Source organism: Anguilla anguilla, chromosome 1 (assembly GCF_013347855.1).
Source record: "Anguilla anguilla isolate fAngAng1 chromosome 1, fAngAng1.pri, whole genome shotgun sequence".
In the NCBI taxonomy this organism is placed as follows: domain Eukaryota; kingdom Metazoa; phylum Chordata; class Actinopteri; order Anguilliformes; family Anguillidae; genus Anguilla; species Anguilla anguilla.
In genome coordinates, this window is record NC_049201.1 from 69,331,553 (window position 1) to 69,344,084 (window position 12,532).

Sequence of the window (12,532 nt, forward strand, 5' to 3'; positions counted from 1 at the left end):
GTTTTATCATGGGAAAATGGAGACACGGGAAGCTGAATTTTCCACCTTGTCACAGTATGAGACTCAGCGATGTAGCACAGATGCAATCTGTATTAATACATAGCGTTCCACTACAGCTATACAGTGCTCGGATGCAGTACAAAAATGTAGGCCTAAATATCCTCCATTGTGAGAAACTTTTTTCCCCCACAGGGGACAAATAAATACCAAGAAGCAGGATGCGCTTCAACCTGCGTTCCGGCTGAATTGCTACAGCGGCTGGACTTACACTCGGCCGGACTGTGCAACGTTACATTTTTCGAAATCATACAACCAAAAAAAAAAAAAACAAACGCACCATACTTCATCAAAAAACACGATGCCGTACACGCGCCTATTATTTTGCCTAACGCACAGGGGTGAGGCGATGGCGGCGAGGACATCTGAAGCGTGACGATAAAATAAATTTAAATCCTTCACAGACGGCACGCTGAAGCTCGATGCCACGAACGTTCGCGAAGCCAAATGCAGGCTTACGTGTGCTCGGAGAGCCGGGGTGAGCTTACCAGCGTGTCTGGCGAGAGCCAAAAAGTAATAAAATCGTGATGAAAATCAGGATGAGCGGAGTGCGTTCTTGGCACGTTTGTAGTATGCAGGTGCACCGTGAAGCACTCCGACCGGTTCGGATGAAAACGCTGGTATTAACCCGGCATTGCTGCTTGCTGCCCACGTGAATACTTGCTAATTGTTTCTGCTCATTAACTCAGGTCACATGGAACGTCGAAATGGGGGCAAGAAGCCAAGATGAGCGCGGAGCGTCTTCACGTGGGGGGTAGAAACGGGCCACGTTCACGTATCTGATTGTTTCAAAGACAAAGGCCCGAGCGCTCTATAGTCAAGGAACTGACACTAAACTCCCTCCCCCAGCCCAAAGTGCAGAACTTATCTCAAACGACCTAACAGCGGCCCACCTGCTCCCAGCAACTCCTTTTCATTTTTTATTTCAAACGCAGCACGTTACTGACCGGGCCGCTGTGCGTCTGCACCAACACGCCCCAGCCAATCGCTGCTGGTGGGGCCAGCGGAGCGTGTCGCTGGGGCATTATGCTGGGGGGGGGGGGGGGTGAGATGGCAGACAGGTAAATGGCAGTCTGGAGGAGGACAGAGCAGAGGCAGTAATCCGCCGTCTGCCTCTCCGCTCCTCCTCAGGCGACAGAGGGAGGGGAAAAATGGAGGAGGGGACAAAGAAACCGCCAACAGAAGGGGGAGACTCAATTAAAGCGAAGGTGAAGACGCGTAATAAGAAGGCAGAGAGACATTACAGCGTCTCAACGTATAATTACCGGCAGCACGGAGACGAGGTACATCTTGCTGTACGTGAGAAACGCCGTGCAATTTTACATCCAGGCGCATAATTACACTACGGCTTATGAGGGCTCGCTCAACACACGCCGAACGGCTTTCTGTCCTCATTGTAGTAAAAGAAAGCACCCATAATCCTCCTCTGGAAACCCGTGCACATTTCCCTAAACGAAAAAAAAAGAGGAAGAATGAAGAACTGGATAAGCGGGTGTGCGTGTTCATAATAGAAATTATTTGCATTATTAACGCAGACAGAGACTTGAGGAACCTGACTGTGTGGGTGCACATTTTTCTGTGGTTCTCCCCTGAAAGAAACTCCCAAGCCCACACCGGTTCCCCCGCGCCTCAACGCTGCCCGCACAAAAACACAATGAAGGGGCGTGGTTGTTTTGGGCGAAGGTGCCAAAACATTCCAGAGACGTACGCTCAGACCGCGTCGCCATAGCGAAGGCAGCCCTTCGCGCTGCGAAACCCGCCGTTTCCACGGCGGCGGGACGAACGCGTGCGAGCCGCTACGGAACGCCACGAGCTCCCGCCCGGCCGTCATTACATAAGAGCGCCGGCTCGGAGGAGCGCCACGCCGCGCAGCGCGGACAGCGAGGCCCGGGGAGGCCCAGCGAGGCCCAGCGAGGCCCGGCGAGGCCCAAATTTTTTTACAGTCTCTGGCCCAGACGCTGCGAGCGTGCCCGCCGGACCCAGCTGGAGACGGGCCGGTTCGCATGGCGCCGGCGTCTGGATTTGCGTGTCGGAGGCGTGCGTTCACGGCCCAGGTGACGGGCGGGCCCTTTGATGCGCGCGGGCAACGTGCGAGAGGCGCTCAGGGAAAATGCAAATTCAGCAGGAACGTGCAGGTCGCGCACGCACAGCGCAGACTCTCACACACGCACAGTGCAGACTCTCACACACGCACACAGCGCGGGTCCAAGGCCCGCAGGTGGGCAGAGTCTGACCTGCTGCTACACAAGTCATGAGTGCTCGCCAAGGAGGACATAACCAGGTATCTGAATCTGGGAGGAACAGACGACTGACAGAGGACACTGATAAATAAATACATACACACACACAGCGCTTGGAAGTGGAAAAAATAAGCGGGGATACTCATACGAGCAAAATGTTAGAAGTCCTGTTGGGGTCCACTAGCAGAAAAGCAGTAGGAGAGTAAGAAAGCAGTAACGTCGGAGTGGGAAAGAGTGAAAGAATAGGGCAGCAGCGTGAGACTCCAGAACCTGCTGCAGACCCTTCTGGCCTGCGAAATGAACACTACAGACAAAATGACATTGATGCATTTTTGGTTGTTTTGTTTGCTGAGTTTTATAAGAAGGAAAATGCAAACAAAGTTGACGGATTGCAAAAATACCAATTCACAGTTGAAATGATCTGATCTAACAATTTTGTACCTTTCTCCAGCATAGAATCATTAAAAATCACATAAAAAAGGATTACTTTTCACATAATTGCATATGCACAAATAGTTTTTTTTCCAGAGAAATGAACCAAATTATTGCAGCAATTGATTAAATCTTGTCCAATAATTTCAGTCTTTATCAATCAGCTTAAAACTAGCATCATTTTACATCCGAAGAATCTATTTAAATAACATCATTGTTTACAAAATCATTTTAAAATACATTGGAATAATTACTATAAAAATAATCTTAAGGCATTTGAGTGAATATATATTTACAAGTAAATGTTCCACTGAGGAGAATTATAAGGAATGCATAGAAAGTGTACTTAGACTTGTAGAAAGGGTTAAAAAAAAAAGACAGGCGTCAGACAAAGTGAAAAGACACAGAAACCGTATATAACACACTCCATATAAAACATACACATGATATCCATACTGAATGTGTTGTGCCGACAGCAGACACTTATGTCAGAATAAGAGCAACACAAAGCCGTCTCTCCTGCGGTGCTATTTTCAGTCCGTGATAAGACCTGCTGTTGTACAGATTACATTAGCTACAACACTTGAATACGGTGCGCAGTACACAGATAATAGTTTCTAAATAGTATTCTGTATTCATAACACATTCCTGACCTTCCCAAGCAAGGACATGTTTAAAAAATCCAAATACAAGCATATGATACTGAACCAACTTGTTTGACGCCAATTGTTCAATGCGCTTGCAGTATTTCACTACAGCAAGGGCCACAGCTGGGCTTGAACCGGTTTGAGCCGAATGGCGGATTTAGGCAAACCCGACAGCACGCTTCATACACGGCAGATACAAAACAAGCTGCGTGTGACAGAGAAACAGGGAGAAAGAGAGAAAGAAAGAGGGAGAGGGAGAAAAAGAAAGAAAGGCAAAAGAGACAGAATGTACATACACCTGCTCCATACGTTGCCCTAATGGAAACGAGTGTGGGCGGTGGTCAGGTTGTGTGCTGCTGGTTCAGTCATACTGTACAGACCCTCTGAGTGCACTGCTAATGCCAAGTTACGCAAGAGGTCTGCCCTCAGAATTACTAGCCTGTAGAGTATGGAGCAGCTCTTGATGGTCAGAACTGTGTTGGGACTCTCTCTCTCTCTCTCTCTCTCTCTCTCTCTCTACCCCTCCCTCTCTCTCCCTTAGTGCAATGTTCCTTTAGTAAAGTATCCACTGTGCCTTCCCCCAGCCACCTGCCCTTTCAGTCTCTCTAAAGGTGCTGTACACCTGCAGCATAATTAAACACAGTTCCAGTGCACTTCATATACCCCTGATCCATGCGTAGTGTACTCAGTACCTTTAATCCCCTCTCCCTCCTTCACTCCCTCAGTGTAGTGTACTCTGTGCCTGATTATTCCCCCCTCAGTGTAGTGTACTCTGTGCCTGATTATTCCTCCCTCAGTATAGTGTACTCTGTACCTGATTATTCCCCCCTGTGTAGTGTAGTGTACTCTGTACCTGATTATTCCTCCCTCAGTGTAGTGTACTCTGTACCTGATTATTCCTTCCTCAGTGTAGTGTACTCTGTGCCTGATTATTCCCTCCCTCGGTGTAGTGTACTCTGTGCCTGATTATTCCTCCCTCAGTGTAGTGTACTCTGTACCTGATTATTCCCTCCCTCAGTGTAGTGTACTCTGTACCTGATTATTCCCTCCCTCAGTGTAGTGTACTCTGTACCTGATTATTCCCTCCCTCAGTGTAGTGTACTCTGTGCCTGATTATTCCTCCCTCAGTGTAGTGTACTCTGTGCCTGATTATTCCTCCCTCAGTGTAGTGTACTCTGTACCTGATTATTCCCCCCTGTGTAGTGTAGTGTACTCTGTGCCTGATTATTCCCTCCCTCAGTGTAGTGTACTCTGTACCTGATTATTCCCTCCCTCAGTGTAGTGTACTCTGTACCTGATTATTCTCCCCTCAGTGTAGTGTACTCTGTACCTGATTATTCCCTCCCTCAGTGTAGTGTACTCTGTGCCTGATTATTCCTCCCTCAGTGTAGTGTACTCTGTGCCTGATTATTCCTCCCTCAGTGTAGTGTACTCTGTGCCTGATTTTAACTCGCCTCAGTGTAGTGTACTCTGTACCTGATTATTCCCCCCTCAGTGTAGTGTACTCTGTACCTGATTATTCCTCCCTCAGTGTAGTGTACTCTGTGCCTGATTTTAACTCGCCTCAGTGTAGTGTACTCTGTACCTGATTATTCCTCCCTCGGTGTAGTGTACTCAGTACCTGATTTTAACTCGCCTCGGTGTAGTGTACTCTGTACCTAATTTTAACGCGTCTCAGTGTAGTGTACTCTGTGCCTGATTATTCCCCCCTCAGTGTAGTGTACTCTGTGCCTGATTTTAACACGCCTCAGTGTGCACTCTAGTTTGTTCCCCTCTCCCCATCTCTCTGGTCAGCTCATTAGCAGGAGCTGGTCTGCAGATGGCTCTCAGTCAAGATGGAAGTGATGCTGGAGGGGTCATAGAATCCGTCTTCGTCGTCATCTTCCTCGGAGCTCAGAGCGGAGGAGTCCAGAGCAGGACGTCGTGACTGCTGTACCTTCCGCCTGTGAGAAAGGACAATGGTGACATCAGCTTTGATACTTTCACATGCTATGATGCAACATACATATGACATTTCATAAGCATTTCTTTTAAAACCCACTTCACCTACTTCATATCCCATGAAATGAATGTCTGATGAAAGTGTTCACAGTGTAAAGGAAAATGGTGCCCTCTGCTGGTGAATCTGGCAACGCTTCGGCAGAGACGAGGACACAGCCCCGGTTTCATACTCAACCTAAATATTTTATAACGACAGACTTTTCATATTTTCTGGGCTCATATAGTAAAACAAAATCCAATTTAGCAGTTGTCTACCCAATTCTGTATTCTTTTTGTATTTTCTTGGGTCGGTTCAGTAACGTCTTGTCCGTTTTGTGCAATTTGCACATGTAAACACTATGTCACAAATAGCTTTATATCAAGCTAATTTAGGGAATAATGACAGTTCAAATACTGTTCCCTGCGGGACTCCGTGTTCCTTGGCACCATGCTCAGACTTGATCCTTCCCCACAACTACAACTGCACCTTGTAATCTCCCCTGAAGCCAACTCATTCAGCTTTGAGGCAACTACTTAATTTACTACTGCGGTAATTGGGGTTTAACGAGTTGCTTATGTGGGACTTTGCCAAACCCTTTTTTTAAATTCAGGTTTTCAACCATTCCATAACATCCACCGTAGATCAGGAAATGTATGTAGTGTAACCTTTCCCTGGATTCACCTTACACTGGCTAACTGGCCTTCAGTTTCCTCGATTGGGTTACTGGCCTCTAGTTTCCTTGTCTAGCTCACTGTCCTCTAGTTTCCTTGTCTGGATCACTGTCCTGTAGTTTCCTTGATTGGTTTACTGTCCCGTAGTTTCCTTGTCTAGCTCACTGTCCTCTAGTTTCCTTGTCTGGATCACTGTCCTGTAGTTTCCTTGATTGGTTTACTGTCCCGTAGTTTCCTTGTCTAGCTCACTGTCCTCTAGTTTCCTTGTCTGGATCACTGTCCTGTAGTTTCCTTGATTGGTTTACTGTCCCGTAGTTTCCTTGTCTAGCTCACTGTCCTCTAGTTTCCTTGTCTGGATCACTGTCCTGTAGTTTCCTTGATTGGTTTACTGTCCCGTAGTTTCCTTGTCCGGCTCACTGTCCCGTAGTTTCCTTGTCCAGCTCACTGTCCCGTAGTTTTCTTGTCTGGGTCACTGTCCTGTAGTTTTCTTGTCTGGGTTACTGGCCTGTAGTTTCCTGGATCCTCCTATATTTTTTAGCCTGTATGCTAGTCAGCAGGTATGTCTCCATTCCCAAACATTTACATAAAAACACTTCTTGGCAGTTACTCTGTTGCCAGCCTTGACTCACTCAACACCACAATATCAGCACACATATGCTAATGAATTAGACCGGAATGTCTAATCATTGCCTCATATCCTCATACAAACAAGGTTCTGACATAGCAAATGCCAGAAAGAACACACATTTGAACTGATGGGGCAGAGATTTCTTAAAAAATCAGCGATGTGTTCACAAAATGCAGTTCAGTACCAGTTAAATGCAAACACTCCACTTGGAAAAAAAATAAAAATAAACAGGACAGAGAATCCGAACCGTTTGGCACACGGCCTTCTTCGGTGAAAGGGTGTGAACACACACACACCCACACGCACGCACGCACGCACGCACGCACGCACGCACGCACGCACGCACGCACGCACGCACGCACACACTCTCACGCACTCACGCACTCACGCACGCACGCACGCACGCACGCACGCACGCACACACACTCTCACGCACTCACGCACGCACGCACGCACGCACGCTCGCACGCTCGCACGCTCGCTCGCTCACTCACACACACACACACACACACACACACACACACACACACACACACACACACTCACACACACACACACACACACACACACACACACACACACACACACACACACACACACGCGGCGCTGGGACAGTCCTGGATCAGCGGCTCAAGCTGATTTCGGCGTTTTGAGCGACGCCGATAGCGCGCCGGGACAGGAAGAGGCCTTTAGGCCCGGCTCCAGCTGAGCCCCGGCCCGCGCCCGCCCGCGCCCCTCTGACAGGCCCCCAGCGTTTGCCAAACTCAGCGATTCTCTCGGCCAATCGATCTTCAAAGCGGGGAGGACCAGCGTTCCGTGCCGCACGCGCCCCCCCCCCCCCCCCCCCGTCACATGACTCTGGCCCGGCCTGGTTTCGCTCACGCGCACCTGGGCCCTGCTTTGAAACGCGCTCGGGCGCTGATGGGCTCAGCGTTCCGCGCCGCTGAGTTTGGCAAACGCTGGGGGCCTGTCAGAGGGGCGCGGGCGGGCGCGGGCCGGGGCTCAGCCGGAGCCGGGCCTACAGGCCTCTTCCTGTCCCGGCGCGATATCGGCGTCGCTCAAAACGCCGAAATCATCTTTATCCCGTCTTAAGATAAGAGACCAATCTGCCCTCATCTGCACTTTATCTGATCGTGTGTGTCTGTATTCCGTTCACACCCTTCAGGGGCCTGATAAGGTTCCGCCCCGTGGATCTGCCCTCCGGCCACTGCCAAATAATCTGGTCCAATCAAAGGGGACAGACGCAGGAGAAGAGAAATACGACGGGGATGCGCTGCAGAGAGAGGGGGAATGTACGGGGAAAGAGAGGCACATGGGGAACATAAACTGCAAACGTTGTGTATGCAGCTCTAGCAGGGCAGTAATGTGAAGAACTGACTTGCGGTAAAGGTGGAATCCCATGACAGTGCCATTTTGAAAGTCACTGAGCTCTTCAGGACAAACCCATTTTACTGCCAATGACTGTCAGTGGAGATTGTGTGGCTGTACGCTTGATTCTATGCACCTGTTGGCAATGGGTGTGGCTGAAATAGCCGAAACCACTGATTATACAGGGTGTCCGCATAGTTTCGGAGCACTGTAAAAGGGGAGATGCACGGCAGCACTGACACTGTGTTCATATATGAGAGAGGAGCACTGTAAAAGAGGAGATGCAGGAGCAGTACTGACACTGTTCATATATGAGAGAGGAGCACTGTAAAAGAGGAGACGCAGGAGCAGTACTGACACTGTTCATATATGAGAGAGGAGCACTGTAAAAGAGGAGACGCAGGAGCAGTACAGACACTGTTCATATATATGACAGAGGAGCTCAGTAAGAGGAGACGCAGGGGCAGTACTGACTTGAGCTCAGCCTCCAGGGAAGTGAGGCGGGCCTGCAGCGCCTCCTTCTGCTCCAGCTGCTCCTCCATGTCCCTCACAGCCTTCCTGCGCAGTCCCTCCAGACGCTCCATCTCCCCCTCGCCCTCATCCACCTGCCTCTTCAGCGCCTTCACCCGCAGGGCCAGCTGGGGAGAGAGGGGCACAGAGAGGGACAGAGGGGGGACAGTGAGGGATAGAGGGGGGACAGAGGGGGGACAGAGAGGGACAGAGAGGGACAGAGAGGGACAGAGGGAGGACAGAGGGGGGACAGAGAGGGACAGAGGGGGGACAGAGAGGGATAGAGGGGGGACAGAGGGGGGACAGAGAGGGACAGAGAGGGACAGAGGGAGGACAGAGGGGGGGACAGAGAGGGACAGAGGGGGACAGAGGGGGGACAGAGAGGGACAGAGGGCGGACAGAGAGGGGGACAGAGGGGGACAGAGGGGGGGACAGAGGGGGGACAGAGAGGGACAGAGGGGGGACAGAGAGGGGGACAGAGAGGGACAGAGGGGGACAGAGGGAGGACAGAGGTGGGGACAGAGAGGGACAGAGGGGGGAAAGAGGGGGGACAGAGAGGGACAGAGGGGGGACAGAGAGAGGGACAGGGGGACAGAGGGGGACAGAGGGGGGACAGAGAGGGACAGAGGGGGGGACCGAGGGGGGACAGAGGGGGGACAGAGAGGGGGACAGAGAGGGGGACAGAGAGGGACAGAGGGAGGACAGAGGTGGGGACAGAGAGGGACAGAGGGGGGACAGAGGGGGGACAGAGAGGGACAGAGGGTGGACAGAGAGGGGGACAGAGGGGGACAGAGGGGGGACAGAGGTGGGGACAGAGAGGGACAGAGAGGGACAGAGGGGGGGACAGAGAGGGACAGAGAGGGACAGAGGGGGGACAGAGAGGGGGACAGAGAGGGACAGAGGGAGGACAGACAGGGGGACAGAGAGGGACAGAGGGAGGACAGAGGGGGGACAGAGGGAGGACAGACAGGGGGACAGAGAGGGACAGAGGAGGGACAGAGGGAGGACAGAGAGGGACAGAGGGGGGACAGAGAGGGACAGAGGGGGACAGAGGGAGGACAGAGGGGGGACAGAGGAGGGGAAAGTTAGTGCATGCCTGTTTGTGTGTGTGTGTGTGTGTGTGTGTGTGTGCAAGGTGTGTATGTATGTGTGTACCTGGTCTCTCTGATCAGTGTGCTGTTGTCTCTCTTCATCCAGTGTGATGCTGAGCTCCTTCAGCTTCCTCTCAGCACGCCGCTGCCCCGCCAGCATGCCGTTCTTCTCCCTGCGACACACACACACACACACACAGCACCGTCACACACTTCAGCTTTGTCATCACACACAGCACCGTCACACACTTCAGCTGTGTCATCACACACAGCACCGTCACACACTTCAGCTGTGTCATCACACACAGCACCGTCACACACTTCAGCTGTCAACACACACAGCACCGTCACACACTTCAGCTGTGTCATCACACACAGCACCGTCACACACTTCAGCTGTGCTGTATGCGCTGTGCACTGTGTGCTGTATTGCTCTGTATGCGCTGTGCACAGTGTGCTGTATTGCTCTGTATGCGCTGTGCACAGTGTGCTGTATTGCTCTGTATGCGCTGTGCACAGTGTGCTGTATTGCTCTGTATGCGCTGTGCACTGCGTGCTGTATTGCTCTGTATGCGCTGTGCACAGTGTGCTGTATTGCTCTGTATGCGCTGTGCACAGTGTGCTGTATTGCTCCGTATGCGCTGTGCACAGTGTGCTGTATTGCTCTGTATGCGCTGTGCACAGTGTGCTGTATTGCTCTGTATGCGCTGTGCACAGTGTGCTGTATTGCTCTGTATGCGCTGTGCACAGTGTGCTGTATTGCTCTGTATGCGCTGTGCACTGTGTGCTGTATTGCTCTGTATGCGCTGTGCACAGTGTGCTGTATTGCTCTGTATGCGCTGTGCACAGTGTGCTGTACACGCTGTGTGTTGTGTCTCAGTGCACTGGTACCTCTCCTCATTGCGCAGACGCTCCTCCAGCTCCTGCACTTTGCTCTCCAGCTGGGAAACCCCTGTAGAGGAGCGCGACTGGCCCTCCATGTCCGCCAAGCGCGACCTCAGCTCCTTCATCTGCAGGAGACCCAGGGGTGATCAGTACCATACACACACACACACGCACGCACGCACGCACGCACGCACGCACGCACGCACAACACGCACGCACGCACACACACACACACACGCACGCACACACACGCACGCACGCACGCACGCACGCACGCACGCACGCACGCACACACACACAACACGCACGCACGCACACACACACACACACGCACGCACACACACACACACACACACGCGCACGCACGCACGCACGCACACAGGCATACACACACAAGCCCACGCACACACCCACACACACGCACACAAAAACACGCACGCACACACACAGACACACACACATGAACGCACGCACACGAACGCATGCACACACACACAAGCCCACACGCATGCACACACACAAACACACACACAAGCCCACACATAAATGCATGCAAGGGGCACAGTGGACCTGTCTCTCCAAGGCGATCTTGTCCAGCTCCAGGTCCTGCTTGGACGACTTCTCCTGCATCAGCTCAGAGCGCAACTGATCAATCTGAGAGAGAGAGAGAGAGAGAGAGAGAGAGAGAGAGAGAGAGAGAGAGAGAGAGAGAGAGAGAGAGAGAGAGAGAGAGAGAGAGAGAGAGAGAGAGAGAGAGAGAGAGAGAGAGAGAGAGAGAGAGAGAGAGAGAGAGAGAGAGAGAGAGAGAGAGAGAGAGAGAGAGAGAGAGAGAGAGAGAGAGAGAGAGAGAGAGAGAGAGAAGGTATGAAGGGAAGACAGAAAGAGAGACTGTATCAGGTAGGGGACAGACTGCTGTAGAACACTGAAGAGTACAGTCAGTACAGACACTAATACAGACCGCTGTAGAACACTGAAGAGTACAGTCAGTACAGACACTAATACAGACTGCTAGGGAACACTGAAGAGTACAGTCAGTACAGACACTAATACAGACTGCTGTAGAACACTGAAGAGTACAGTCAGTACAGACACTAATACAGACTGCTGTTGAACACAGAAGTACAGTCAGTACAGACACTAATACAGACTGCTGTAGAACACTGAAGAGTACAGTCAGTACAGACACTAATACAGACTGCTGTAGAACACTGAAGAGTACAGTCAGTACAGACACTAATACAGACTGCTGTTGAACACAGAAGTACAGTCAGTACAGACACTAATACAGACTTCTGTAGAACACTGAAGAGTACAGTCAGTACAGACACTAATACAGACTGCTGTAGAACACTGAAGAGTACAGTCAGTACAGACACTAATACAGATTGCTGTAGAACACTGAAGAGTACAGTCAGTACAGACACTAATACAGACTGCTGTAGTACACTGAAGAGTACAGTCGGTACAGACACTAATACAGACTGCTGTAGAACACTGAAGAGTACAGTCAGTACAGACACTAATACAGACTGCTGTAGAACACTGAAGAGTACAGTCAGTACAGACACTAATACAGACTGCTGTAGAACACTGAAGAGTACAGTCAGTACAGACACTAATACAGACTGCTGTAGAACACTGAAGAGTACAGCCGGTACAGACACTAATACAGATTGCTGTAGAACACTGAAGAGTACAGTCAGTACAGACACTGATACAGACTGCTGTAGAACACTGAAGAGTACAGTCAGTACAGACACTAATACAGACTGCTGTAGAACACTGAAGAGTACAGTCGGTACAGACACTAATACAGACTGCTGTAGAACACTGAAGAGTACAGTCAGTACAGACACTAATACAGACTTCTGTAGAACACTGAAGAGTACAGTCAGTACAGACACTAATACAGACTGCTGTAGAACACTGAAGAGTACAGTCAGTACAGACACTAATACAGACTGCTGTAGAACACTGAAGAGTACAGTCAGTACAGACACTAATACAGACTGCTGTAGAACA

General features: G+C 50.8%; 1 protein-coding gene and 1 long non-coding RNA gene across 5 annotated transcripts in view; both read right to left on the reverse strand.

Moving 5' to 3' along the window:
- Window positions 1-2,618: 2,618 nt before the first annotated feature.
- Window positions 2,619-5,015, reverse strand: LOC118211899. 4 transcript variants are annotated; one of them, XR_004762117.1, is made up of 3 exons: window positions 4,998-5,015; window positions 4,853-4,961; window positions 2,619-4,596 (listed from the first exon to the last, which is right to left on the reverse strand). It is a non-coding gene; the product is annotated as an uncharacterized LOC118211899 (long non-coding RNA). The 4 variants fall into 4 exon arrangements; XR_004762118.1 differs by lacking the exon at window positions 4,998-5,015 and adding an exon at window positions 4,962-4,982 and having other exon boundaries at window positions 4,853-4,924; XR_004762119.1 differs by lacking the exon at window positions 4,998-5,015 and having other exon boundaries at window positions 2,619-4,557; window positions 4,853-4,986.
- A 56-nt stretch (window positions 5,016-5,071) lies between these two features.
- LOC118211893 (cingulin) overlaps window positions 5,072-12,532 on the reverse strand; it is a 36,049-nt gene continuing 28,588 nt past the window's right edge. Inside the window, 5 exon segments of the mRNA XM_035389460.1 lie at window positions 5,072-5,319; window positions 8,499-8,662; window positions 9,690-9,798; window positions 10,517-10,635; window positions 11,081-11,164. Of these exon segments, the coding sequence (XP_035245351.1) occupies window positions 5,175-5,319; window positions 8,499-8,662; window positions 9,690-9,798; window positions 10,517-10,635; window positions 11,081-11,164 (621 nt within the window). The 3' untranslated portion in view covers window positions 5,072-5,174.